The sequence below is a fragment of the Plectropomus leopardus genome, chromosome 21 (assembly GCF_026936395.1).
Source record: "Plectropomus leopardus strain MGB_pleo_1.0 chromosome 21, ASM2693639v1, whole genome shotgun sequence".
NCBI classification, from domain to species: domain Eukaryota; kingdom Metazoa; phylum Chordata; class Actinopteri; order Perciformes; family Serranidae; genus Plectropomus; species Plectropomus leopardus.
In genome coordinates this window covers 1,583,823-1,608,837 of record NC_142196.1, presented here as the reverse complement: position 1 = coordinate 1,608,837, position 25,015 = coordinate 1,583,823, and the positions used below count along the sequence as shown (strand labels likewise).

The 25,015-nt window shown below is 39.8% G+C and overlaps 1 protein-coding gene across 2 annotated transcripts in view; it reads right to left on the bottom strand.

Moving 5' to 3' along the window:
- The window catches only part of LOC121960829 (phospholipid phosphatase-related protein type 5-like), a 159,131-nt gene that overhangs the window by 92,345 nt on the left and 41,771 nt on the right, over positions 1-25,015 (bottom strand). Inside the window, exons 1-2 of one of the 2 annotated variants that reach the window (XM_088071858.1) lie at positions 18,735-18,963; positions 18,452-18,640 (exon numbers count right to left, since the gene is read on the bottom strand). In XM_088071858.1, the coding sequence (XP_087927984.1) occupies positions 18,452-18,631 (180 nt within the window). In that variant the 5' untranslated portion in view covers positions 18,632-18,640; positions 18,735-18,963. Of the gene's footprint in view, positions 1-18,451; positions 18,641-18,734; positions 18,964-25,015 lie in introns of those variants that run through there. The other variant, XM_088071857.1, reaches the window with a different exon arrangement.

The window sequence follows — 25,015 nt, the reverse complement described above, 5'->3', positions numbered from 1 at the left end:
GTATGTTATATTTAGAATATTTTCACTGCTTTACCTTAATAATAATAACAATAATAATAATAATAATAATAATAATAATAGTAAAAACAATAATAACTTTTATGTATATAACACTTTAAAAACAGTTACCAAAGTGCTTTGACAAACAAAGCAAAGCAGAAAAAGGATACATAGACAGCGATACAACAATGGAAAGCAAATCAGTCCTATTAAACACGAGCGAGACCAAACTAGTGTAGACTTAGTATAAAATTAAGACCAGAGGACAAATAATGCAAGATGCAGGGTGCATGATGTCAATATAAAATAATACGAAGAACAGACCAAAAAGAACAACAATAGAAACAATAAAAGCTATCAAACCAAAAATAAAAAGTAAAATTGATAAAACATGAATTAAAAAGATAAAAGAAAAAAAAAGAAATAAAAAGACGACATCACATAAAAGCAAGTCTATAAAAATGGGTTTTATGATTTAAAAGCTGTAAGACAGCCTGTATCAATGGGAATTTGAAGACATTACATCAAAAACACCAGACTCCATTGAGAAAAGCAGTCATTTTACTTCATAAAACGGCAGACTTATGCACATAATCTAAGGACTGAGGGTGATATCCCTCTTTATATACAAAGAGGGAAATTTGCCCCCCCCCCACCAAAACTGTCTGCAAATATTGCAAGAGGGTGTTGATCTTCACAAATAGTACAACTAGGATGATCATCATACCTTTCCACAGCAGCCACCTCTGCCCCAAGTGAAATTTCTTTTGTTTTTTTCGTATTTAAAGAAAAATCGTGACAAAATCGTATTGCGAGCTCAGTATCATGAGTCTTATTGAATCGTGAGTAGAGTGAATTGTTACATCCCTAATTATTATGCTATATTATCATTATATAAGTGGCTTTAAATGATATTGACAATAATATTGTTTACGGCGATACTTTCTGGGAAAGTGCATCGTCCAACAAAATTTGTTGACAAGCCCAACGGCTGGTGGTTTTAAAATCATTTAAATAGAAACTTAGCCCTGCTCCTGTATTCTACTCGTTCTGTAATTTGACCACAATCAGTGATCATTACAGAAGAAATCATGTTGACAGCATAAAATCGTGGATTTGACTCCCCCAGTTTTCTGGGTTCTTTCGGGGGCTGAAAATAAAGAGTCAAATTATCAGTCAGTCAGAGACCTGTCAACCAACTGAGATTCCTTCATGTCGAGCAGTACTTGCTATTGTCGCCTAGATGGCTAAGTGCATTTTTTTAACCAAAAGAATGACCTTTCTCTTAATCTAAACCTTATTTTTCCAGCAGTGATTTGTAACAGTTTTGTAAGGCACAAACAAATAATGCCATCTTGTCTAAGAGGTATCAGATCAGGGCAGTTACAATTTTGTCATTTAGCTAAACAGATTTGTTGCATTATCACAAGTGATGATTCAATATTTTCCATTTTTCAAACTTATTTTAGTCACCACAAAAAAGAGAGCAACTCCAAACATGACCAGTGAAACAACAGAATGCTTTGACTTTTGACACAATGATAAACCTGCAGGGCCTGTGCAGCAAACAGGAGGCCTGAACTCATGATCTACTTCCTCTTCATCATGTGTCAGCCTTCACAAAGCATAAAGTGTTCCCAAATCCACCAGCAGCAGATAAACAACAAGACACCTCAGACTTTCTCTGTAATCAAGTGACTGATATGATCATCAGGCCTCACAGTGTTTTCCTCAGGACGGGGATATTATCTGCTGTGAGAACTGCCTGTTTATTAAGAAATACTCTTTTGTAAACACTTTCAAATCAATTCAGCAAGCTCATTATGGAGACCACTGTCCCAATTTAATTAAGTCTCTTTCTTTATGAGCATTCTGGAGCATCCAGTCAATCCATTAGCTGACAGTTATTATATCTCCACTTCACACAGAGATTTGTTGAATTGTATTAGATGAGAACATTTCAGTGTGCTGTGAGTCAGTCTTGAATTCCTCTGCCCTACAGTTTCTCTCGTCCTGCCTGCCTGTCACTGTAGCCTGTGATTTCCTTCATGCTGCCTGATGACCCTAAACACTTAAACACTGACATCACCACATAACCTGTCAAACAGCTGCCTTCAATTCCACTGTTAGTATCTCTGCCTCCTCCACCGAAGACTTCTTCTGTCTGCTGGTTTCATGTTGGCCTCTGATTATGAAAGATGAACTGCAAAAGCCGATGTTTATTACCGACTGCGGAAACAATTTATGTACAAACATCAGACGTGTTTGTACTGACCAGGCTCGGGCGCTATCACACTATAATAGTATACCAGGTATTTAGAAATCTCAAAGGTATGTTTTTCAATTTTGCCACAAATACAGGCACTTCCCTTTCTGTAGTGCACAGCATGCACCACCAGAGCCCAGTCTCTGGTCTCTACTGGTGGAACAGGCAGCTGAGCTGAAAGACAAAGTGGCACCTAGTGGTGGAGGGACTGTAAACAGCCGGTGGCCAGCAGCCAGAGAGAGACTGTGGGGAATAACAGTATGTTTTTTTACATCTAACTTGATGAATTAAGGATTTATGTGGACCAAACCAGAGCGGATGATTGTTGGAATGATGGACTTACTAACTTGATTTCTAACAAGAGTAAGCAAGACAGTTTGAGTGAGTTTTATTTTGTTTCTGTTGAATTTGAAAGAGTCAATGAGTGTTTTTTATTTTTTATCTTATATTTGTCTTATATTTCACTACAAAAGCGGAAAGAAAGTGTCAGCCTGCTTGAGAGTGATCAGTAGGTGAGGAGCTCAAAGTTTATACTAAATGATCTTCTCAAATAACAACATAGGATACTTGCTGTTGGCTATATTGCATGTCATTTCCAGTAAATAATAAAATATATGATGTGTATTTTCTTTGCATATTTAATGACTTCAGCATGAACAGAAAGCTCCAATGTTACGTGATGTGACTTGGTCAAACATCATAAACTCATTGCTATTTGGTAACAGTGCCTTTATGTTTCCTTGGAAGCAGCGGCTGAGTCAAATACAACACCTGTTGATACATTTCAGTATACTTTTCTGGTCTGGGGTTTGTCTAGATATCAAACCAGTTTAAAAATGGTTACCCTCGCTAAAAAACTAACATTAACAAATCAAGAAATTGAGAAACAGGGCCACAGGGGCTCATTGTATGCTGTCATTAGCAGTGTCTTTAAAGCTTGTGACAGAGCGTTGAGATGGATTTTCCTCTCAGTGGCTGGCTGCTGCAGGCTGAAGCTTCCTGCCAAACTCTGCCGTGCAGATGCACATCCATATGTATGCCACTTTGAGTTTTGGAAAGAAAATAGCTTACTGGGAACAGTGGGAGCCAATGTGCTGGAACACACTTCAATCTTATCTTTTTTGGTCCTTGCTGTGCTGGGTTAATAAACTCTATGGACACCCCTGTTGTCTTCCCCACCCCTCACATGCTGCATGATGGGGGGGGATTAGGCATTAGTTGATGTGTTTGTTTGTGGTCTCTAACATGCCAATATCATCACTACTAACATAAATGCATTGCTGTATACACTGTAAATACCGTCATAATCACCTACCTCATGTATAGAAAGCAACCTGTTACACTAATCATCCAATATTTATTCCAGCACCATTCACAGTGTGTCATTAAAGCTGATTCTGATTCTGTCTCTGTCCTGTTACTCAATTTGTCGGGAAGCTGCTGAAGCACTTATTTGAACACCAGGGGAATAGTGCATCTTTCAATTTGCAAGAATGAAGTACACTGGAGGAGAGGATTATTTATTACCGCCGCTGAGAGGGGCATGTATTCAGCTCAGGTTGTGTCAGTTTGTCAGTAGGATTACAGTGAAACTACAGGCCCAGTTTTGATGAAACTTGGTGAAGCATGTGGTACAGCATGCAGCATTACTCATACTTTCACGTGCACACTGGGTAGTGCAAAGTGCACAGCTGTAGCAGGAGGGACATGAATATTAGTAGCTTGCTGCTACATTAATGTTGTGAATGGCTTATACTACACCTTCATTACTGAGAGATGGGACATTTGGCCATGCAGAGGTCTACGCTCTCGGCCTGCCCTTCTAGTTTACCTCTTGTTACTGAGAGCAGTACTGCAGGTTGGACTGTGCTTGTTCAATTCTGCAGACCATCAGGTTCTATCTGTAGCAGTGGAAAACCCACCCAAACTCTGTAGCAAGTCCCGTCAAAAATAATAATCCGATGTTGAAATCCAAGTTGAAATCAGCAGGATAAGACCTAGTTAGCTAAATAATCATGGTTCCATAAGGTTTCATTGTGATGTGTTCAAGGTCGGCTCAGTAAAATGACTATTAGGCAAAGGTTAATAAAATGTTATCATGATGTGTTCAATTGTAACATCAATAAAATCAGACTTTTTTTCAGATTTTAAACTTGAATAACACAGTTGTTTGAGTGAAAAAACTTGTTTTCTCAGCAATATAAAATGAATAGTAGTGATGAATTTTTTTTTTGATTTTCAGAGTAAATGGTTCAATTAAAATATAATAATATATTAAGAAATAAAAAAGTCGCCTCGTCTGTCCACCAAATAATAGAAAATGATCGGTAGCGGTACTGATAAAGACTTGAAGAACTGATGGATTGTATGCTAAAATTAATGATCCCCATCCTTTCTGTAGGGTTATTCATTGCAACACACTACCGCAGCGCAGAGTGTACTTGGGGCAGAGACGGAGCGGTAGAACTTCACGCACATTGACAGTGAAACTTAACATTTCATTCTGCTGGATCTAAAAGTTTGCTTTCAATCACTAACAGCTGCTACTCTCCTCCATCCATCTGCTCAGATCAACTGTGCACTGGTTGACAGATCAATTATCCACCCCGCGAGTGACAAACTGCTGCTGAGGAAAAAGAACCCATGGAGAAACGCTGCATGGACATGTGCCATGTGTAAATAAGTCAGGATGGGATCACTCTAAAAGCAGGACTGTTACATCACATACAGCAGTGTTGTGCAGAATGTTCTTGTCTCTCTCGAAAGAACACCCTCAGTGTTACACTTCCATGTAAACTGACTGGCCTGGCCTTAAACCACAGACATTTAATCTGCCAGTCTGTGCTGAGAAAGCTGACAAGCTACATCCAACAAGACAACAGAGTTTCCTCCCAAACCAACACAATGTGTCTTTTCACGTCTGCCTCAGAAGCAGCCCGTCCTCAGCTGGGAACGCAGCTGGTTACACCGAATATTCAGTGACTTTCAAGATGCCAATCGTGAGTATCACTCATTTACATGTGGCTTCTGAAAGCAAATCCTCAGAGCGCTGAGGGCTCCTCTGAGCCAAAGGGCCTGCACAGGAACAAGGACACGTCAAGTGTTATAAAAAGGCTTATAATAACACTGGGGAAAATAGTGAGATCCATGTTGACAAGGAAGTTGGAACAAAACCGTACAAAATAAACTTTACTTCACTGTCTGGCTAAATTCAGTCTGTGCATAAGCAGATATAATGAGAAGAAGAGTTGAGCTGACAGAAGGTTTGTGAGATGTGTAAACTGTGGTTAGAATGAGTGTGTGTCTAAGACCTGATGATCATGTGTGTCAGCTGCCGCAGGGTGTGAACTGTGCTCAGCAGGTTGATCGTGTGTGTGCAGAGCTGGACAGGAAATCTGTCATACCGGACCATTCTGCAACCACACTTCATCAACTTTGGGAAGTAACATTTACTCGAGTAGTGTTCTTCAGTTCACATTTATGGCACTAAAATTTACTTGAGTATTATATTCCCCTTACTTGTACTTAATACATGTCAGAGGCAGTGGTGGCCTTTAACACATTTTGGGGGGATAAAAAATACACATTTGAATTTTAGCATTTGATTAGCATTAATATTATTACTGTTTGATTTAGTTTCTAATTCCAAAATGCATTGCAACAGCCCTAAAACCAGAGAGCAAACTCATCGGGGGAGAGGATACAAAGATGCAAATTGTGGCTTTCTGGTTGATTTCAGCATGAGAGTGAAGGAAAAATCCCTCCCTTGATTAATGTAATCTTACTGCTACAAAATTAATGTACTTTATGCTCTTGACAGCTACTGCTGTTTGGTCAGTTAAGAGACATGGCTGAGATATTATGTTTATAAATTAATTTTACAGTCACTACAATTAAAAGCCTCGTGTCTGCGTGGGTTCTCTCCGGGGTCTCCGGCTTCCTCCCACATTCCAAAGACATGCAGGTCAGGTTTATTGGTGACTCTAAATTGCCCTTAGGTGTGACTGTGTGCGTGAAAAGTTGTCTGTCTATAAGTGTCAGCCCTGTGATAGCCTGGCGACCTGTCCAGGGTTTACCCCACCTTCCGCCCGATGACAGCTTGGATTGGCTACAGCCCCCCCGCGACCCTTGCGAGGACAAGCGGTTACAGAAAATGAATGAACACCCCCACTACTAAATTCATTTAAAACAGCTTTTTACACTCCTTGACTTGTTTTAGAGGTGGAGATCAGGAGAAAACTACTGTTGAATGTGTGTGTGTGTGTGTGTGTGTGTGTGTGTGTGTGTGTGTGTGTGTGTGTGTGTGTGTGTGTGTGTGTGTGTGCGCGTGTGTGTGTTGTGGCAGAGATGGAGCCACAGAACACAAAATTGGTTCATTTTAATGATTAATTTCATGCTATATAACTCCCATATCTTTCATCTTTATGTTAAAATGCCCGAAATATAGACACTAATTCCTTTGCTCATATCAAATATAAAATAATAATTTATAAAGCATGCTGACTCTGAATAAAGCTTTATGGCTGGTGGGGCGACACATTTTTGTTCCCTATTGGCTGGCTGCCACTGCTCAGAGGGAAATATTGTACTTTTTACTTCACTGCTTTTATTTAACGATCACTTCCTGTAAATTTACAAATAAAGATTTTACATGCAAAATATTTTGTTCCATTTGTTAAAAAAATGTTCAAAACTCTATATGAACACTGTAATATGTCAACAATGACTTTTACTATTTATCACCTATAAAAGATGTAATAAAGCACTTATGTATCCACTAAACACTACTGTGTGTGTGTGTGTGTGTGTGTGTGTGTGTGTGTGTGTGTGTGTGTGTGTGTGTGTGTGTGTGTGTGCGCATGAAAGCCTGACATACCTTCTTCTTTGTGAGCCGTAGAGCTCAGTCTCTGTCTAAAAACCTTTAAACACATCAGTGAGTCACACTGTGTCACTAGCTGACATGTTCCTTCATAACCACAATTACACAAGCTGTATTTTATATTGACTAGATCTCACACACACCGTCACCAAATGTGGATTAGTACACTGCTTAAAGTAGTCCCAAAAAAAGGCACTATTTCTTCCTGTTGGAGTAACGTTCCATTAACACTGCAGATACCAGCTGTTTAAACAATGTTATTACTCACACTAGGAGTAATTACATTCAACAGGCTGAGAGCCACAGACGGGGAAAGAGTTCTTGGACAGTATCGGCATACAAACTAAGTCATTGGTTACTTTTTTTTAATGAGAAAGAAAAAATGACAGACTTATTCTTTAAGGGGGCAATGATTTTGTACTGTAAACAGATCAGCCAAAATATTAAACTCAATGAAAGGTTAAGACAATAACAGTCATCACTTTGTTACAATGCAGTGTTCTGGTGGGAAACAGTGCACCTGGCATTTATGTGGATGCCACCAGACATGCTTCACGTAACAACACCACTGACCAGTGGCATTGGCCCCTCCAGCAGGGCAATACACCATGCAACTCGTAAAGACTGCTCAGGGATGTTCCGAGGAACATGACAAAGAGCTCAAGGTTTTTACCTGGAGTCCAAATTGATCAAGCATCCGTGGGATGTGCTGGTACCCCACCTGACAACTGACAGGAGTCAAAAGATCTGCCACAAACGCCCTGGAGCCAGACACCACAGGACACCCCCAAAAAGTGTCCAGGCCTTGACAGGTCCTAGCAAAGTCTGATCCAAGGACGCCCAACCTTGGTTCTGGGATTCCTCCGTGGTACCAGCACATCCCTCAAATGCTGATCAGTTTGAGATGTGGGTAATGTGGAGGCCAAGTCGTCAAGCTCTTTGTCATGTTTCTCAGGCCATTCCTGAACAGTTTTTGCAGTATGGCATGGTGTACTGTCCTGCTGCGGGGACCACAGCCAAAAAAATTTCCCATAAAAGGGGGTACATGGTCTGCAACAGTGTTATGGGTAAAGTGCGTCAGGTGGCATCAACATGAATGATGGTAACCAAGATTCCCCAGCAAAGCATTACATTGTAACAAAATGATCAATGTTTTTCACTTCACCAGTCAGAGGTTTTAATGTTTCTGCTGATCAGTGTATGTCCACAGTGATGAGAGACAGGTTCAAAAAGTGCAACTGCATTGACCAATTTTCACTGATTTCCAAAACAACTTCCGAGTTTAAACTGACCAGTCCGAAAACAAGATATACTAACCAGCCCGTTCTCATTCTAAAGTCAAATACCCACACTGTGGCAGTGATTTCAGAGCAAGATACTGCCGCCATAAACCATTTTTTGCAATGGTTTGATATCAACTGTTTGACATCAGTTTGTAACACGGTTGGACGGAGGTGGTGTTATGATACGCTGCTGGTTGGTCAGAAGGTACACAGCATAGCAGTAAGATACACAAATGGGAAGCGTCAGCTGACAAGGCAGCCAGACTAACCCGTTGCAGCTGTTTGATCCACTGCTGGACAGCGTCAGGTTGCCGATAACATCAGATAAGGAGCTAGAAGGTCCCTATTGGCCTGGACTTTCACCCAGGAGCTCACTGTTGTGTTGTTCTCTTCTGTATAAATGTTGAACCAAACCATGATGTTAATTTCTAAACCAAACCACATGTTTTTGAGATACAAAGAAATAAATAAACACATAAAAATATAATCTGATGTGTTTTACCAACACTGTATATCTAGTCTAATCCTGATCATGTGCTTTTGTTGACAACCCGTTGGTTTCAGCATCCCAGAACGTCAACAGCAGATGCAGAAGGATACCTAACACGCAATATGTGCACATAGAAGTCTGCTGACAAAGCAGCAATATGCGACATCTTGAGATCATGAGAAAGAGATAGAATTACCATTCTAATAGTCACAGTTCCACTCCAAAACTACTTTGCTGGGTCAGGAAACACATTGTGGTTTGCCATTAAATAAGTGCTTTTGTCACTAACATATTAGTAGGTATACCACATGACAGATGTCATGTATAACATTTCACATTCATTACTAGCATAGCATGCTGCATGCACTAGAATATTTGGCTATGTTATTATCAAAGAAGACAAACTCCATTTTGGGAAGTGAACGCTGGTCTCGTGGGTTAAAGTCCTGACTTTGCTGATGTTATACTAAAAATAAGATAAGTCTGTTTCTGTTTCTGACCATTTTGGTGTTTTTGTTTCACAAGCACAAACTGAATAAGTGCATTAAAGGCAAAGCAATAAAAGAATAATTCCTCAAATTTAAATCAGCTCATTTAGAAAAGACATTCCAGCCAGTAGCTGTCTTTAAATCAGCATCAGGGGCTGAGGTGGCATCTGTATAACATTCTGCATTTATGTTGCTATAAATGATTCTTTCAGTGTCTGATGTCCTCAGCTGCTTCACACTGTATCAACACTTAATTAAATCCCCGCAGCCATCTGAAAGCAGCAGGACACATATGTTGATAAAAAGCCACATCAGAGTACACACAGCCATCCACTCTGTTTACCTCCATTAAATCACCTGCTCCAGAATAACCACACACACCTCCACACACGCCACACTGGACGGTTACAGCTGTCTCTGTGCTCCTCAGCACTGTGTGTCATGGCTTCCATTCATTATTTCTTTTTAACAAAAGTGGAGTTTCTTGTTTTATTCTTGATCTGTGTCACATTTATTAAAGTATGACCGTTAATAATGTGAGACACAAACACCTGAGCAACAGAGCCAGAAAAGCAGCTGTGCTCCCACTATTACACACAAGAGGAGATGTCTCTTTTTGATCAGTCCACTTTGCTGTTTTTAAACAATAGATAAGAAAAAAGATGATTTTTCTAACATGTTAACGTACTGACTGGATGTGTAAGGCTCCAGTCGGTGTAACCATGTGTCGATTTGTGAACAGCTGGGACTGCAGTGTGCTGTCTGAAGTTTTCAGTTGCTCTGTGTCTTTGTCATGCACTGTTTGGGACTGTCTCACTTCTCCAGGACAGTGAACTTTATTAATAATCGTCTGGACAATAAGCCAAACAGTGGTGAGATTTATGTCTCACTGGAAGTTCGGGCGTCTACCTCTGATCAAGAGCAGTGCACATCTGCTCCCCTAGTCTTTGTCTCATCCACAGAGTTTCTGGAATGGCTCTGTGTCTGTCAGGCTGTCAGAATAACATGTACAGCAGATTATAGGCATCAGAAAATATCATGTATTCTCATTAAGGACTTTATTATCATTAAATTATTACTTTATTCTCATAATGCTAGAACTTTTTTCTATCAAAATATTGTATGCTCGCCCTCTCAGAGAACACAGATATGCTGGATGTGTTTTGAATGTGCAGAAAGTTTTGAACAGGAGCAGAAATCATGAAACATGTGTGAGCTATTAAAATCCAGGAGTTTAGACCATGAATGATTTAAAAGGACTTAATGTATTATTGATGTGAACAGGTAGCACATGCAAATCTACAGAGGCAATTTACCCCGAACAAGAGACACGAAGTAAGACTGAAGAGCAAATCATGCCTACATGTGTGTTGACTCAGCAGAGGTATGAAATGAGAAAAGTTATATATTTGAAAGTAATTACTGCATTATATTCCATTATAATTTGTCAACTGCCGCCTCGATTTTCATAAATAGAGACATTTCTTTCATTTCAGTGTTTGTGTCCTTCCAATCCCCATCATTACTCTTGCACCCCTATTTAACTCTTAGGGACTGTTTGGCACATTTTACAAGCTTGCCAGTCTTTATTTATACACATATTTTATATATATATATATATATATATATATATATATATATATATATATATATATATATATATACACACATTTATTTTTTTAACATAGTGGCATCATGACAAGACCTGGCATTTAAACGGTTAACATTTTTTTAAAATCAATTAATATTTGATATCTGTGATAAGGACTGGTGTTGGTTAAAAAATAAACTCAATGAAAACATAAAATCATATTAATATTTTTTATAGTCTGATTTTGAAAAGCCCATTTTTTGCACAGAGCAGAATGTTTAGTATTAGACTCTGAACAAAAAAATAATAATGAGTAAAAATCAATGTTGATATATCACTTACTGTGATCATCAAAAAATCAGATCTACTTAGCATGTAATTTATTGGGATTTTTTTCATCTAAAAACAGTGGCATCAAGACAAAACCTGGCATTCGAAGGGTTAAAATTCTGAAAATTAATGAATATCTTATAGTCGTGATTAGGACTCATACTGGTTTTAGTTAAACTCAATGAAAGTAGAAAATAATTTTATATATTCAATTTTTCAAAGCTTAATTTTTTGAAGCTTAATTTTTCAAAGCGCATTTTGTGAGCAGAGCAATGCCAGCAAGTGTAAGATTAAAGCAGGCCCTAAAGGGTTAATCTATAACTCAAAGCACCTGACCTGAGAAGCGGTAGGATTTAAACTGACATACTGTTGAGCTGATGTAATAAACTGTAAACTTCATCCTCATTTATTATTACATATTCCATCATCACTACACAGATTGAATAAAAATCTACTACTTGTGCCTCTGGCTGCAGATGCTGCTTTGTGTTCACGTTGTGCCGCTCTGCACCATCCAAACTACAATATGATTTCCTGCAGAAGTGTCTCTCCATTTGTTCGGCTCTTGTTGTCATGCTTCTCTGTGATTGGCACAGTTGTTTCACAGCGATTATTAATAACCACATCCTCCAATTTATACTGCACTTCACACGACAATTTAGCACTTTGTGCTGCTGCACAAACATGAACCAAAATGGAAGTATGCTTGGAAACATCCACACTGTCTGTGGGCCCTATTACACAACATTCTAACAAGATACTCAGGCTTTCCGCTGGCAGCGTTCTGGTGCGGTGGGCCTTCACAGCAAAATCTTTGCCGCTGCAGCAAAAAGCTGAAAAAAAATGAAAACTGATCAAAAAATAAACTAGAAATACCGTTACACAGTTTTATGCCTCCACACACCAGTCAGGTTGCGCTTACATCTGACATCTATGTCTATAACAACATGGATTTATACAGTCAGCACAGTTTCAAGGTGGACACCAAAGATTAGGGTCACTAATTCAGTATCTGACCAAATGTCTCCCCTTCTCTTCCTGACTTATGATGGTGAGTTATGGCCAGAAAAGTCAAAAATCTTAATCATGAGACATTTGTGTGACATTTGAGCAAATTAATTTTAGAGTTAAAGCCAAAAACACGTTTTATGATATTTAATGTTATTTGACCATGACCTTGACTTTTCGACCTTCGACCTAATCAGTTCATTCTTGAGTCCAAGTGGATGTTTTTGCCAATTTGAGAAAACTTCCTCAAAGCAATCTTCAAATATTGCATTCACGAGAATGAGCTGAATGCAAGGTCACGGTGACCTTGACCTTTAAACACCAAATTCAAATCAGCTCATTGGTCAGTCAAAGGAGATGTTTGTGTCAAATTATAAAAGATTCCCTCAAGGTGTTCTTGAGATATTACTTTCAGAAGAATGATACAAATGCAAGTTCACTGTGAGCCTGACCTTTGACCACCAAAATCTTATTAGCTCATTTTTTGAGGTCAGGTGGACATTTGTGACAAATTTGAAAAAAATTCCTAAAGGTGTTTTTGAGATATCACGTTCATGAGAATGTACTGGATGCACATAGGTATGGACAGACAACCTAAAAACATAACGCCTCTGCTGTAAGCTATCTACGGAAGCCCTAAGCGGACTTGTTTTTTTTTTTTTTTTTACAAGCCGTTTTCTCGATGTAACGAGATATTATCTCGTTATAACAAGATATTATCTCGTTATCTCGAGAAAACGGAGTTTGTTTTCCTGAGATATTATCTCGTTATCTCGAGAAAACGAACTTTGTTTTCCCGAGATATTAAGTCGTCATCTCGAGAAAACGAACTTTGTTTTTTGGTTTGTTTTTTTAAACTTTATTGAATGAACGTCAGAAGAAGAAGTGGGGTGGATGATGTGACAGCAGGTGCCGTGCGGTGTTCAGCGCGGACAAATGCGCAAGGTAAGATGATTATTACAGGAACACATCACCCAAATTCATCAGTAATCATAACTAGATTATTATACTGTTGCTCCGGTGCTTTTTGGTACGTGCAGGGGCGAGAACCTGCACGCATTTGTCCGCGCTGAACACCGCACGGCACCTGCTGTCACATCATCCACCCGCCACTTCTTCTTCTGACATTCATTCAATAAAGTTTAAAAAAACAAACCAAAAAACAAAGTTCGTTTTCTTGAGATAACGAGATAATATCTCGGGAAAACAAACTCCGTTTTCTCAAGATAACGAGATAATATCTCGGGAAAACAAATTCCGTTTTCTCGAGATAACGAGATAATATCTTGTTATAACGAGATAATATCTCGTTATATCGAGAAAACGGCTTGTAAAAAAAAACCACGTCCGCTTAGGGCTTCCGTAGCTATCAACACCACAGAAGCATAAAAAACTTGTATATACTGAATGTATTTTCAGTTCTATAAATACTAATATTGCAAAGAGAAGGAGTGACGCAGCGCTTTGTGACCTGAGACCAGATTATCACAGTTTATAAAAATGCAGTGCAGCAACATGCAGAGGATGTATGTAACACAGACCTGCTGATGTGCATTCAACCCACGTCGGAGCGTTCATATGAGTCAGTTCTCTGTTTGTCTCTGTCAGTACAGACTCCCGTCTGCAGTGGACTTCATACACTTCACTGATAAGCCAGAGAGAAACAGTAGCACTGGGCTTCATGATCAAAGGCACGTCTTGTATAACGTCTACACTTCTGTCCATACTCGCACTCTCTGTCTGTCCGTCTCTCTCTATCTCTCTCTGTCACACCTCCACATTTTAGAGGTAAGCCAGGGCTTAAAGTTTTTCATACATCCTGTTGTGCAAACTGCCTACAAGTGTGGCAGTGTAATGTGGCAGTAAAAGCAGATTTATACGTTATGTACTCAATGATGATGATGATGATGATCATCATCATCATCATCCACATTTCAAATCTTCAAATCATCAAATTCACATTTCCCAGGTGAGGCATCTTTTTATCAATATGGTCCACGTTTGTGAAACAGCCTGCCTGAAGACCCGAGGGCAGTGGAGGGAGTTGAAATTTCTAAAAGCAAACTCAAGACCTACCTTCATAGTCAACTGAACTTCATATTTCAATTGAACTTTACCTATTTATTTACTGACTGTTATATCATTTTATTATTCAAACATTTTTTATCTATTATTATACTTTGTGCTGTTATTCTTTCATTTGGCTTTTATCTACATATTAGAGTATTTTAATCTTTTATTATCATTATTATTATTATTGTTGTTGTTGTTGTTGTTGTTGTTGTTGTTGTTTTTATTATTATTAATAATAATAATAATAGTAAAAGTAATGGGTGGGGCGGACTTCTGGTTTTATTTTACGAAGAATTCTTTTTTAGAGTTTTCCTTGAATGAGAAGTGCTATACAAACAAAGTCTGATTGGATGGATGGATGGATGGATGGATGGATGGATGGACGGACATACTTGTGTAGTTCACATACCAGTGTTTCCTCTACACTCATTTAGGAGTGATGGCCCGCCACTCCTAAATCCTACCCGCCGCTCCTTCAAATGTCGTTTTTTTTTGGTTGTTTTTTTTTTTAAATTGCAAATACACCACCGCCGCATCACAGCACAGACATGCACTGCGTTGGGTGTCGCGAGTGCTGAGGCAGATAACTATCTTGCTCCATATCTACTCTTTGGAGTAGATACCACCGCCCCCTCCCACCCCCCAACAGAACTAACTGGTGCCGACGTTAATTAGCTCCTCGCATCCAGGCATCAGGTCGGAGAGTCAGAGAGAGTGTCAGCTTGAAAATAGCGTGCAACTTACCGGAGAAAAGGTAGACTTATTAGCTTAAGAAAACTTATAATAGATTTTATTAGTTAAATAAACATTCGCAAAATATTGATGGCCAGCTAAGGTTACGTAGCTTAAGTTAATTGGGCCCGGTGCCAACTCAACTCAGTGTCGCTAACGTGAGTAAACTAATTGATAGCATTAAGCGATATACACGCCATGATGTATTTTTACATTCAGCCTTTAAAAAGCGATTTTCATGCCAACCATTCAATAAAAAGGGGCATTATGCTGGGCATAAAACTAAAATCTGCAGTCAAGTGTCATTTGTTTACGCCGCCACGGCTCCCCGGAGAGCCTGCCCCCACTGCTGAAAAAAATCCTAGAGGAAACACTGCATACAGCCTGTATCCATGTAGAGGAGGGGACACACTGTAAATTATCACATCATGGAACTGAGCTCTGGCAAAGGTGAACTGTAAATTAAAGCTGCACTCATCTTCATGATGGTTTAAATGACTTAACTTTGAAAGATCTTGCTCAGACTGAGATCTATGTCTGATTTCAGAGACAAAGCTCTGGTAAAGCCGCTGTACTCTACCTGCTCAGCAGCAAACAGCACGCGCACACACAAACACATGCACACAATCAGAGACTAGCCATGGAACACAGTGAACCATTTATGAGCTACAGAAACAGATATTATTCTCAGGAGTTGATGGAGACCAAAAACACAGCATCACACAAACACCACTCCTGATGAATGCTAATGTTGCTGTGTCTGCCGGCTGCACTAATAACAAGTGTTTGCTAAAACAGTCATCATTTCATCCCAACCTACAAGGCCATAGCATGTTGGTGTTGTTTATAGATTGTGTTGCCCCCAAGTGGCCAAAAAATGATTGCAACTTTAAAAACCATCAAGGAAGAACTTACTCAGAAACAATAGCCAGGAACTATTCTTCAGACTGATAATAACTTAACCCTTTAAACCTAAGCAAAGTGGCTTGAATTATTTTAAAAACATGGGAAGAAGGCAATAAGCAAAAAAATATCCCCATAAATGTAAAAGAAAATTAGGTTTCAAGAAAAGAAATTACCTGGATGAAGTACTTAAGGGTTATCATAATCCTGTAGCACCTTTGTTCAAGGTTTAAAGGTCAAAATACTTGTTAAAGGTGCCTGAAGGCAGCACAAGTAAAGTGATGTCACTCCAGTTTTCAAAGGGTTAATATGGCTCCATCATAAATACAGACAGAAACCAAGTAAGTCCAGACCAACAGGTAGGTTCCACATAAGATCTTAGTCACTGAGCAATGGATTCCCTAAATGCCATTTTAATTTTTTTGGCTTTTTGTCACAAAGAGCTAAGATCAGGACAGTCACATGTCATCATCACGAGGGCTGAAGCATCATGTCACAATTACTCAGCACAGTATCCTCCCTCCACCCAGAGGTGACAGCTGATAATTCATCAGCCTGACCATCGGTCAGCGCTCGTTGGTGCATTCAGAACAGTTCAAATCGATACAGATAAGCAGTTAGCTCTCCCTTTTCATCTGTGCACTCTGTTATGTGACAGCTGCCTGGATATGCCAATTTCAATGTGAGCTTGTCATCTTTCAACTTCAGCAGTAATCTATAAGAAGATGCTATCTTAATGAAAAAAATAATGATATCAGAATTACTCTGGAGAATATTTAATCTGATGAATGCTAATAACTCAGAAGATGAAACGGAGATTTCACATGGTGATGGATGACGTGTATAACTTTTGTATCACCCTGGGGGGCAAAGACTGAGCAAAAATCAGCAGTAATCTCCATGGAGGCTGTGCCCTGAGGAAAAGGATATATATGGGGGGTCGATACAGCATATCATGCTTAGATAGATATTTTGTATGACAAGATTGCATGAATACACAGACACTAAGTACTGATTTTTTTTAATTATATGAATTATTTATATAGCAATAAGTGATGCCAAATAATATCAGCATTTATCTGTGTCGGCAAATATTGACTTTAAACTGAAATTTCTGCGGATATGATAAAAAAAAAAATTGACAAAGTGGACATGCACAAAACATTGCCCCTAAGTTGAGGTATTTTTTTCTTATTTTGCGTAACTGAATGTTACATACATTAAAAAGCATTGTATTCCATATCTCCATCTGCTGTGAGGACATCACGATAAGAGTATGCAGAATATGATGTTAATTCGACGACAGAAAAGACTTGACGATCACTAAACTTGTTGATAAAAAAGCTGTACAAATTATTGGCCAAATGAGTTGTTATGTATCTGCATATTGAATATCAGCAAAAAAATCAAATATCGCGCATCCCTTTATGCAATACAAATTAAAGGTTCACTGTTTTTGCTTTTTTTGGCCCAGATACCGATGCTGCCAAAAAATGATTTAAGTGAAATATTTAATTTTTAAAGCTTTACTGCATAAAAGAGATTTTTTTTCCTTTAGAAATATAATTCACAGTTGAAAAAAAGCAAATAAATTGCAATGTATTAAAATTTATGTTATCACAATATTAAGCCTATCACAATATGTCAAAAATCGCAATAATATTGCATTATGGGGTCTCTGGTGATGCCCACCTTTATATATAGGCTACACACACACACACACATATATATTCTTTACAATTACATATGTAACTCAATTTGACTAATATTGACATTCGTTTCATTCATTAATAATTTCATTCTCTGTATTTTAGTTGTCATTGTGCTTTGGCAACACATGTCAAATGTCCTACCAATAAAACCTTTTGAATTGAATTGAAAGAGAGAATATCTGTCCTAATTTTCCTAACTTGAATATTATATATTATTGGGCAATCACACACATTCTTTTATATGTATTTATTGATTTATTTGGTAATTGTCCTATACAATGTTAAAAAAAATTTAAAGGTGTCATAATAAGTTCTCGGAGCCCAGCGTGACATTGTGTGTGCCTATAAATGTCTTTTTTTTTTTGTCCGACCAACAGATTGTGGCTGAGATGCTGCTTTTTCTCTCATCTCACAGTCAACCACAGAGTGTGGGCTGTGTTTGTCTAAATGACCTAAATAATTAATCAATTATTCAAACCGAATGATTCAAATCATTTAAATGTGTCGGTTGACTTATTGATTAATCAACTTTAGTTCCACATTAGCTAAACGTTGTTTGACAACAGTCCAGAGATGAGGCAGAAGCAGAGTGCTTTTAGCTTCTAATTTAAAAAAAAAACAACGCTATCTATGAGGAAGTGTGTGTGATGAGGTGAGAGCGCGTGCAGGTGTGACGGCGGAAGTTTGATCACTCACCAGCAGCGTGGGCAGCCCGGCCACCAGGGCGTAGAGCAGGACGGGCGGGACGGCGCTGCTGTCCTCCGGTCCCAGGTACGGTTTAGTGTACGTGGTGTCGTAGCAGAAAAAGCCCTGCACGTGCACGCTGAAGGTGTCGGTGTACTCGAAGTAGTAGGCCAGCATGACGGTCCCGGCCATGATCACCAGCTGGAAGTACAGCATGATGCAGACAGAGAGCGAGAGACATTTAATGAGAACCAAGCCTTTTCTCTCTCTCCCCCTCTCTCTCGCGCGCTCCTACCCGGCCTCCTCCTCCTCCCCGGCGGCACCGACTTTCGCTGACCGGCTCATGACGGCTCGGCTGCACGCGATCAGCCGCTCTCTGATCGTGGTGGAGGCTCGCGCGCCCTGGCTTCCTCTGCTCGCTACTGCTGCGACTACAGACTGAGAGTGTGTGAGAGAGAGAGGAAAGACACACAGAGAGAGAGAGGGGGAGAGAGAGAGAGAGAGCCGGCGGGTGTGTGAGGGTGTGTGAGCATGACAGAGATGAGGAGGCTTGGCTAACCCCCCTCTCTTATGTGTGTGAGCGCGAGAGAGAAAGATTAGAGGGACTTGTACACAAATAGGAGGATTGACAGCTCCTTCCATCTTTTTGTGTGTGTGCGCACGTGCGTGTATGTGTGTAAAGTGGATATGCACATCCATGTTTAACCAAAGCAGGATGAGAGAATGAGGGGGGGGGGGTAGACGTCATAAGTGTCTCCACCTCTGGCTGACGCTCCCTGCTCTAAAAGCAGCCCATATATCATCAGAGAAATGAATCAGTACATAAAAGTGAATGAGCAGAAGCCGCATGATGTCACATTCATTGATTTGGACTGAAGTAGAAAGGAACAGAGGCGAGGAGATGCTCTGTGGTGTGTCTCTCTAACAGGTTGCCAGTTACTGCTGGGAGGCAGTAACGTGAGGCATTACATGAGTTTAAACAACTATTTCACAGCTATCTCTCATCAGCTGTCTCTGCAGTAGAGGCACAAATCTTTTGAAATTGGTGCTACATGACCAGAGAGAACTGAGGAGAAGGGATGAGTTATTCGCTTTTGCTCAAGAATGGTGAAAACCTACAACTACCAGAATGCACTGCACTACAGTGGGCCAATACCTGCTCCCCCTGGTGGGTGACATAATGCAAGATTGGCCGTTTTTTCCAACTGGATCTCATCCCAGCTCGTAACATGGTGCCGCTCAGTCAGTGACCTTCCTCATCTATTGATAACATTTTAGGTATCCTCCTACATCAGCTGTTTACACTCCGGGATGCCGTTACCGTGATGCCAATAAATACACATAGGGGAATGACGCAGCACGGTCCTTATGTTTATACAACAGCACAGATCGTCTTGATGGTTAGGATTGGGCAACATAGTCATGGATGGTTAGATATAGTCAAAAGAGGCATTTGTTAAGGTGTTGAAAACACACACACACACATTCAAACTAGAAGCGAACAGTGTCTGTGAGAGTTGTCATCTGACGCTGTTCAGCCGCGTTCTGTTTGGATGCAAAATGTGGCTTTTAGTGTGCTCATATGCCAAAAGCACTGAGCACCGAGAATGGGCTGTTTTCTCACAGGAAACAACATGGTGTCAGGGTGATAACATACAATCTCGTATCACAGTTAAACAGTGCATTAAAACTTGTTTCTAAAAACACTTGAGGTGCAAACACGCAATGGAGTAACAGAATTTTGGTTCATATTTGAGTTTTAGTTTGATTTCATTTCTTTCAGCATTGGTTTCTACAAAACAGTAAACAGTATGCCACTTGCTTCTTTCTCACAAATTCTCATAGTACAGCCAAACACTGCACTAAAATATGTTTCTAAAGACTTTTGAGGTGAGAAATAGGCAATACGGTAACAGAATCTTGGTTTATATTTGATCAGTGCTGCCTAGTTTTGCTTGATCGCAATGGAGATGTAAGGGCTGTTTCTGGTTCAACAAAAAGGATCTTACTCTTAAACAAAAAACTCTGTCTCTGTAGGGATCATTTCCAAAATGTTGTCAGACACAATCTGAGCCTGTCAGTGGCAAAACAAGTAATTTTAGTGGATGTAAATTGACGTTGCACAATTGCCCCTAGTTTTTACATTGCAGTACAAAAGTTTTAGTAAAAAGTTCTAAGTCCTAAGAAAATTTCTTAAAAAGTAAGAAAAAAAGAGAACAACTACAACAAAATGACATCCAGAAACTTTTACAAAATGTAATACATCACCCCCTCTCCTTTCTTGTCATATTGTTTTAAACATAAAATTAAGAGAATTATAAATGCAGTTGTTTACTGGATTTTTCTCTTTTTTTGGATAAGATGTCATAACCCCCCACAGCTATTTTTTTGCAAAAGTACCTTTTACTTTCCTTACCCCTTACCTTTTACCATTATTTTTTGCAGTTTGTGGGGAAAAAAATGGAATACATATTTCCCCTTTTTGTAACATTTATGTAAAATATTTTCACTTTTACTATTTGTTTGCAGTTTGAGAGACATTTCTAGTCTAGTTGCTCATGATCTTTTTTTCCACATGTGGAAGAAATCAAACCAATTTTAAAGGTTTAAATAATCCTAACAGGTGTCTGAATGCAGCAAAAGAAAACTGACGGCAACCCAGGTGTTAAAGGGTTAAAATCATAAGCATAAGCATAAGCTCCTATGCATATTGAAACAGGTACTGAGAGCCCCACATAAACTTGGCAACCTTAATTTTTTTCCCTCATTCAGTATCACATAGCCTGCACTCCATTGTTATCTTTTTTGCCATACTTTCAAAAGGTGCTTTGTTGTCTGTGTTCTTGTGCTGTTTGCCCTTCTTCATAACTCTGCCATAACTCTTCATACATTTCCACTTCCTGACATGCTGGAGCAGTTGTGTAATGTTCAGTACCCACCGCTGGCTCGGTACTTATTTATATTTTCTTTTTCTGTTTCTATTTTCCTCGTATTTCTGCAGCGACCCCATTTCCCCACATGGATCATTGAAGCCTCATCTTGTTTTTTATACTCCTCACTCTCTCTCTGTCTTTCTCTCCAACACTGGAGACGCATTTATGTGCTTCAGTGACACGCTGGGATACATAAGTGAAGGCTGTCACAGGAGACAGAGAGACGGATGGAGACGGAGAGACAGACAGAGACGGAGATGCAGAGGGTGTGTGGAGTCAGGTGGGTACACGCTGACAGCTCTGAGTAATGGCTGCCATTACTGTATCACTCCATCATCACTTCCCCATTTTAATATTAACTAGGCCAAATGCATATGCTGCTGGCTTCATGCTCAAACACTCTAATGATGCATTCTTCCTACATAACATCATCAATAACATCATCACAAGGTGGTTAATCACAGTTTGCACACATTATGACTCCAGTGTTAAAAGAAAGACAGCTCTACTATCAACTATAAACCCCTGTGCTCAGTATATCATCACTATAATATCTCATGAAGAAACATTCTCAGGGTGTTTCTAGAATTTCAGGGAATAATCTGTTTCTTTCTGTGGTTTTGGGGGGCGTTCAGTGAGCACTCACTGGGGGACTGAGCATGAAACAGACGGCATGATGATCAACAGAACTATGTTTCTTTATCAAATATCGCTGAATATTTATTGGTTTTGCTGAGATAATTATTGTAAAAAACTGAGAAAAGACACAAGAAATGAAAATATAGTGAGAGACTACAATCTTAGCAGCTCTGCAACTTGGCACAGCCAACACATTCTCATCCAAGTCGTCACAGTTTATCAGTGGACTACCAAGTCTACATATTATGGTCTGGGTATTCTCCTGCATCTGCTGTTTATATTGCAGGATGCAACATAAACACCAACAAAAGTAAATGGTTAGGATAGGTGACCAAGGCAAGTGGTTAGGGTTTGGAAAAAAAATCATGGTTTGGCTCTAAATTTATAGTGAACCCGGACACACAGCCTGTTCTCATTCTGAACCTGTAAAATAGCACAGCTTTGACAGTGCTTTTGGTGTAAGTCCATGATGACAAACGACACCTTTTGCGTGCGCATGAAAAGTCACTGTCCAGCCTCAGGGAAGAATGCAGCCGGGCTCAGTGATATTTTACGCTGACAGACGGCCAGACAGCATCTGCTGCATCCGCAAGATCTGCACAAGGGTGGCATCACTTGAGAAAACAGCTAAATGGAACCTGCCATATCAACATGTACTACAGCAGGACAGGGTCAGGTTCATATGCTGCTGGTAACTACAAAATATAAGGGTGTCTATAGGACGGGCGGGAGAGGTTGTGGGTGTGTCCAACAAATCCCATGTTTACTTTCTGTCTGAATTTGATGTTGGTTTTTTTCTACACCTGACCATGAGCCGCCTCCTTACATCCTAACAGAAGAACATGAACGTCAGAAGCCAATCCATCCAGCAGCTGATGAGATATTTCAGTCTGGACCAAAGTGGTGAATCAACTGACCAAAATCAGCATCCAAACAGCCACACTGCCAACACAGCCAAAACTCCACAAACAGGAAAACTGTCAAACTGAAAACACATTTTTTAAAGGATGTGTTACTGTTTTTATTGAAAAAGGTAATGAATCCATTAAACCGTTGCCACACCATCAGAGTAAATAAAGCCACACGCCTGAAAACACATTCATCATGGAGCACAGAATGTGTGAAGGATGACACATCTGTCAGCAGACTGAGAAAGACAAGAAAAAAATGATTCCATTGCAATATTGTAATACTGTCACAGGCTTTCTACTTTCAAGGACAATTAGAATATTGTAATATGTGGAAATTTGATACAGTCAGATAAATTCCAGTGTTACTGCTGCTGAACAGAGCTTTAAATGCAGTTGTTTAATGGACGTTGGCCAAAAAGACATTTGCAGCTTGTGACACCTGTGACCCTTCATGTGTCAGCCTGATGGATATCATGCTGCACATTTAACATGCTGCCTGGACAGCTCACTGTTTCTAAGACGTGAGGCTAATCTGTCAAAGCCCTGGAAAAAAAGGGTTTTCTTAGGCGTGTAGGAAAGCAGATCTTGCAGAGAAGCACATGTGACATTTATGTTTTCATATATCACGTGAAAGAAAAGACTACTACTACATTTTTTGTGAGAGTGCAACTAAATAAAGCAATAATGAGGTAATAATTTCCATATATTACTAGTTTCGAGTTATTTATTGTTATATGCACAAATCAAATGTCATGTTGCCACAGCCTATAATGCTGATGCAAAAGGTAGCTTTTGGTGTCCTGATCACATTCCAAAAGCAACGCAAAAGCTGCAGTATTTGACGACTTCAGAATGAGAGCAGGTGGGGGGCCCAGCAGCTCAGTTGGCAGAGGGGGCGCCCTGTATACAGGGGCAGTCTCCTCGCCATGGGTGCTCCAGGTCCTGGGCCACGAGGAGCCGACTGCCTAATCAGGAATACCTGGCCAGTGCTCCTGATTATTTAAGCCGTGCTGCTGTGGGTCCCATGGTTGTTCCTGCTTCGCTGTCGGCCAGCCACGCCGCCCACATTGCCTTTCCTTTTGTTTCCCTTGCACTCTACAACACGCACCACACATGATCATCGCATCCATACACCTGCATTCACCCCTGATATTCATTTTCACATTCCACTACCTTTTGCCTCATTTATATTAATAAATATTGGTTGTCTGCTTTACATCTGAGCGCATCCTTGTTATTTGTTGCAGTCTGCGAGCTGGCCGTAACAGTGTTATCCCTCTCTCGCCCCCATTTCCCGCTTAGAATGTCATCTCAAATAAAGGCAAAAAACCCCAAAAAATAATCTTGAAAAAAAGAATGAGAACAGGCTGGAACAAATTGGAGTATCAGTTGTTGACTGAACAACTTAGATCTCAGGCTCCTTATGTCTATACACACACATATACACATATACGTTATGTTATATATATTTCACACATATGCAATATGTGTGCTTTTAATTTTACACACACACACACACACACACACACACACACACACACACACACACACACACACACACACACACACACACACACACAGAGGACCAATCATGCAGAAAGGAGGATCCAAATTAAGCCAATCAGAGAGAAGTTCATGCAAGCAGTGGTGAGTGTGTGAACACAGTGGAGTCCTCTGTAGACCTATAGGTCCATCTGTCACTGTCCTGCTCAGCCTGTGAGGAGTGCCACAGTCACTGCTCCACTGCTGAGGCACCGATTAGGCTACACACAATCTACACAATGTTCACAGAGTCAGTTTGGTTGTAAGATTTCCAATAAACAAAAGCAGATAAAGAAATCTGTTGGTTTCAAGGTTGATATCAGCATAGACACTGATTGTGACAATCTGATGTTTTCATGTGTCTCTGTCTCGTCCCAGTGCACTTCCATACTGGTATGACTGAATGTCAGGCCAAAAACAGAGAGCCACATTGATGATTCTATTAACTCTTTATTGTCCTTTTTTAATGAAGCAGCTGGTATTTATTTGATGTATTCCACAATTTATCTGACTTTTGGCCTTTGACCACCAATTTCTAATCAATTTATCCT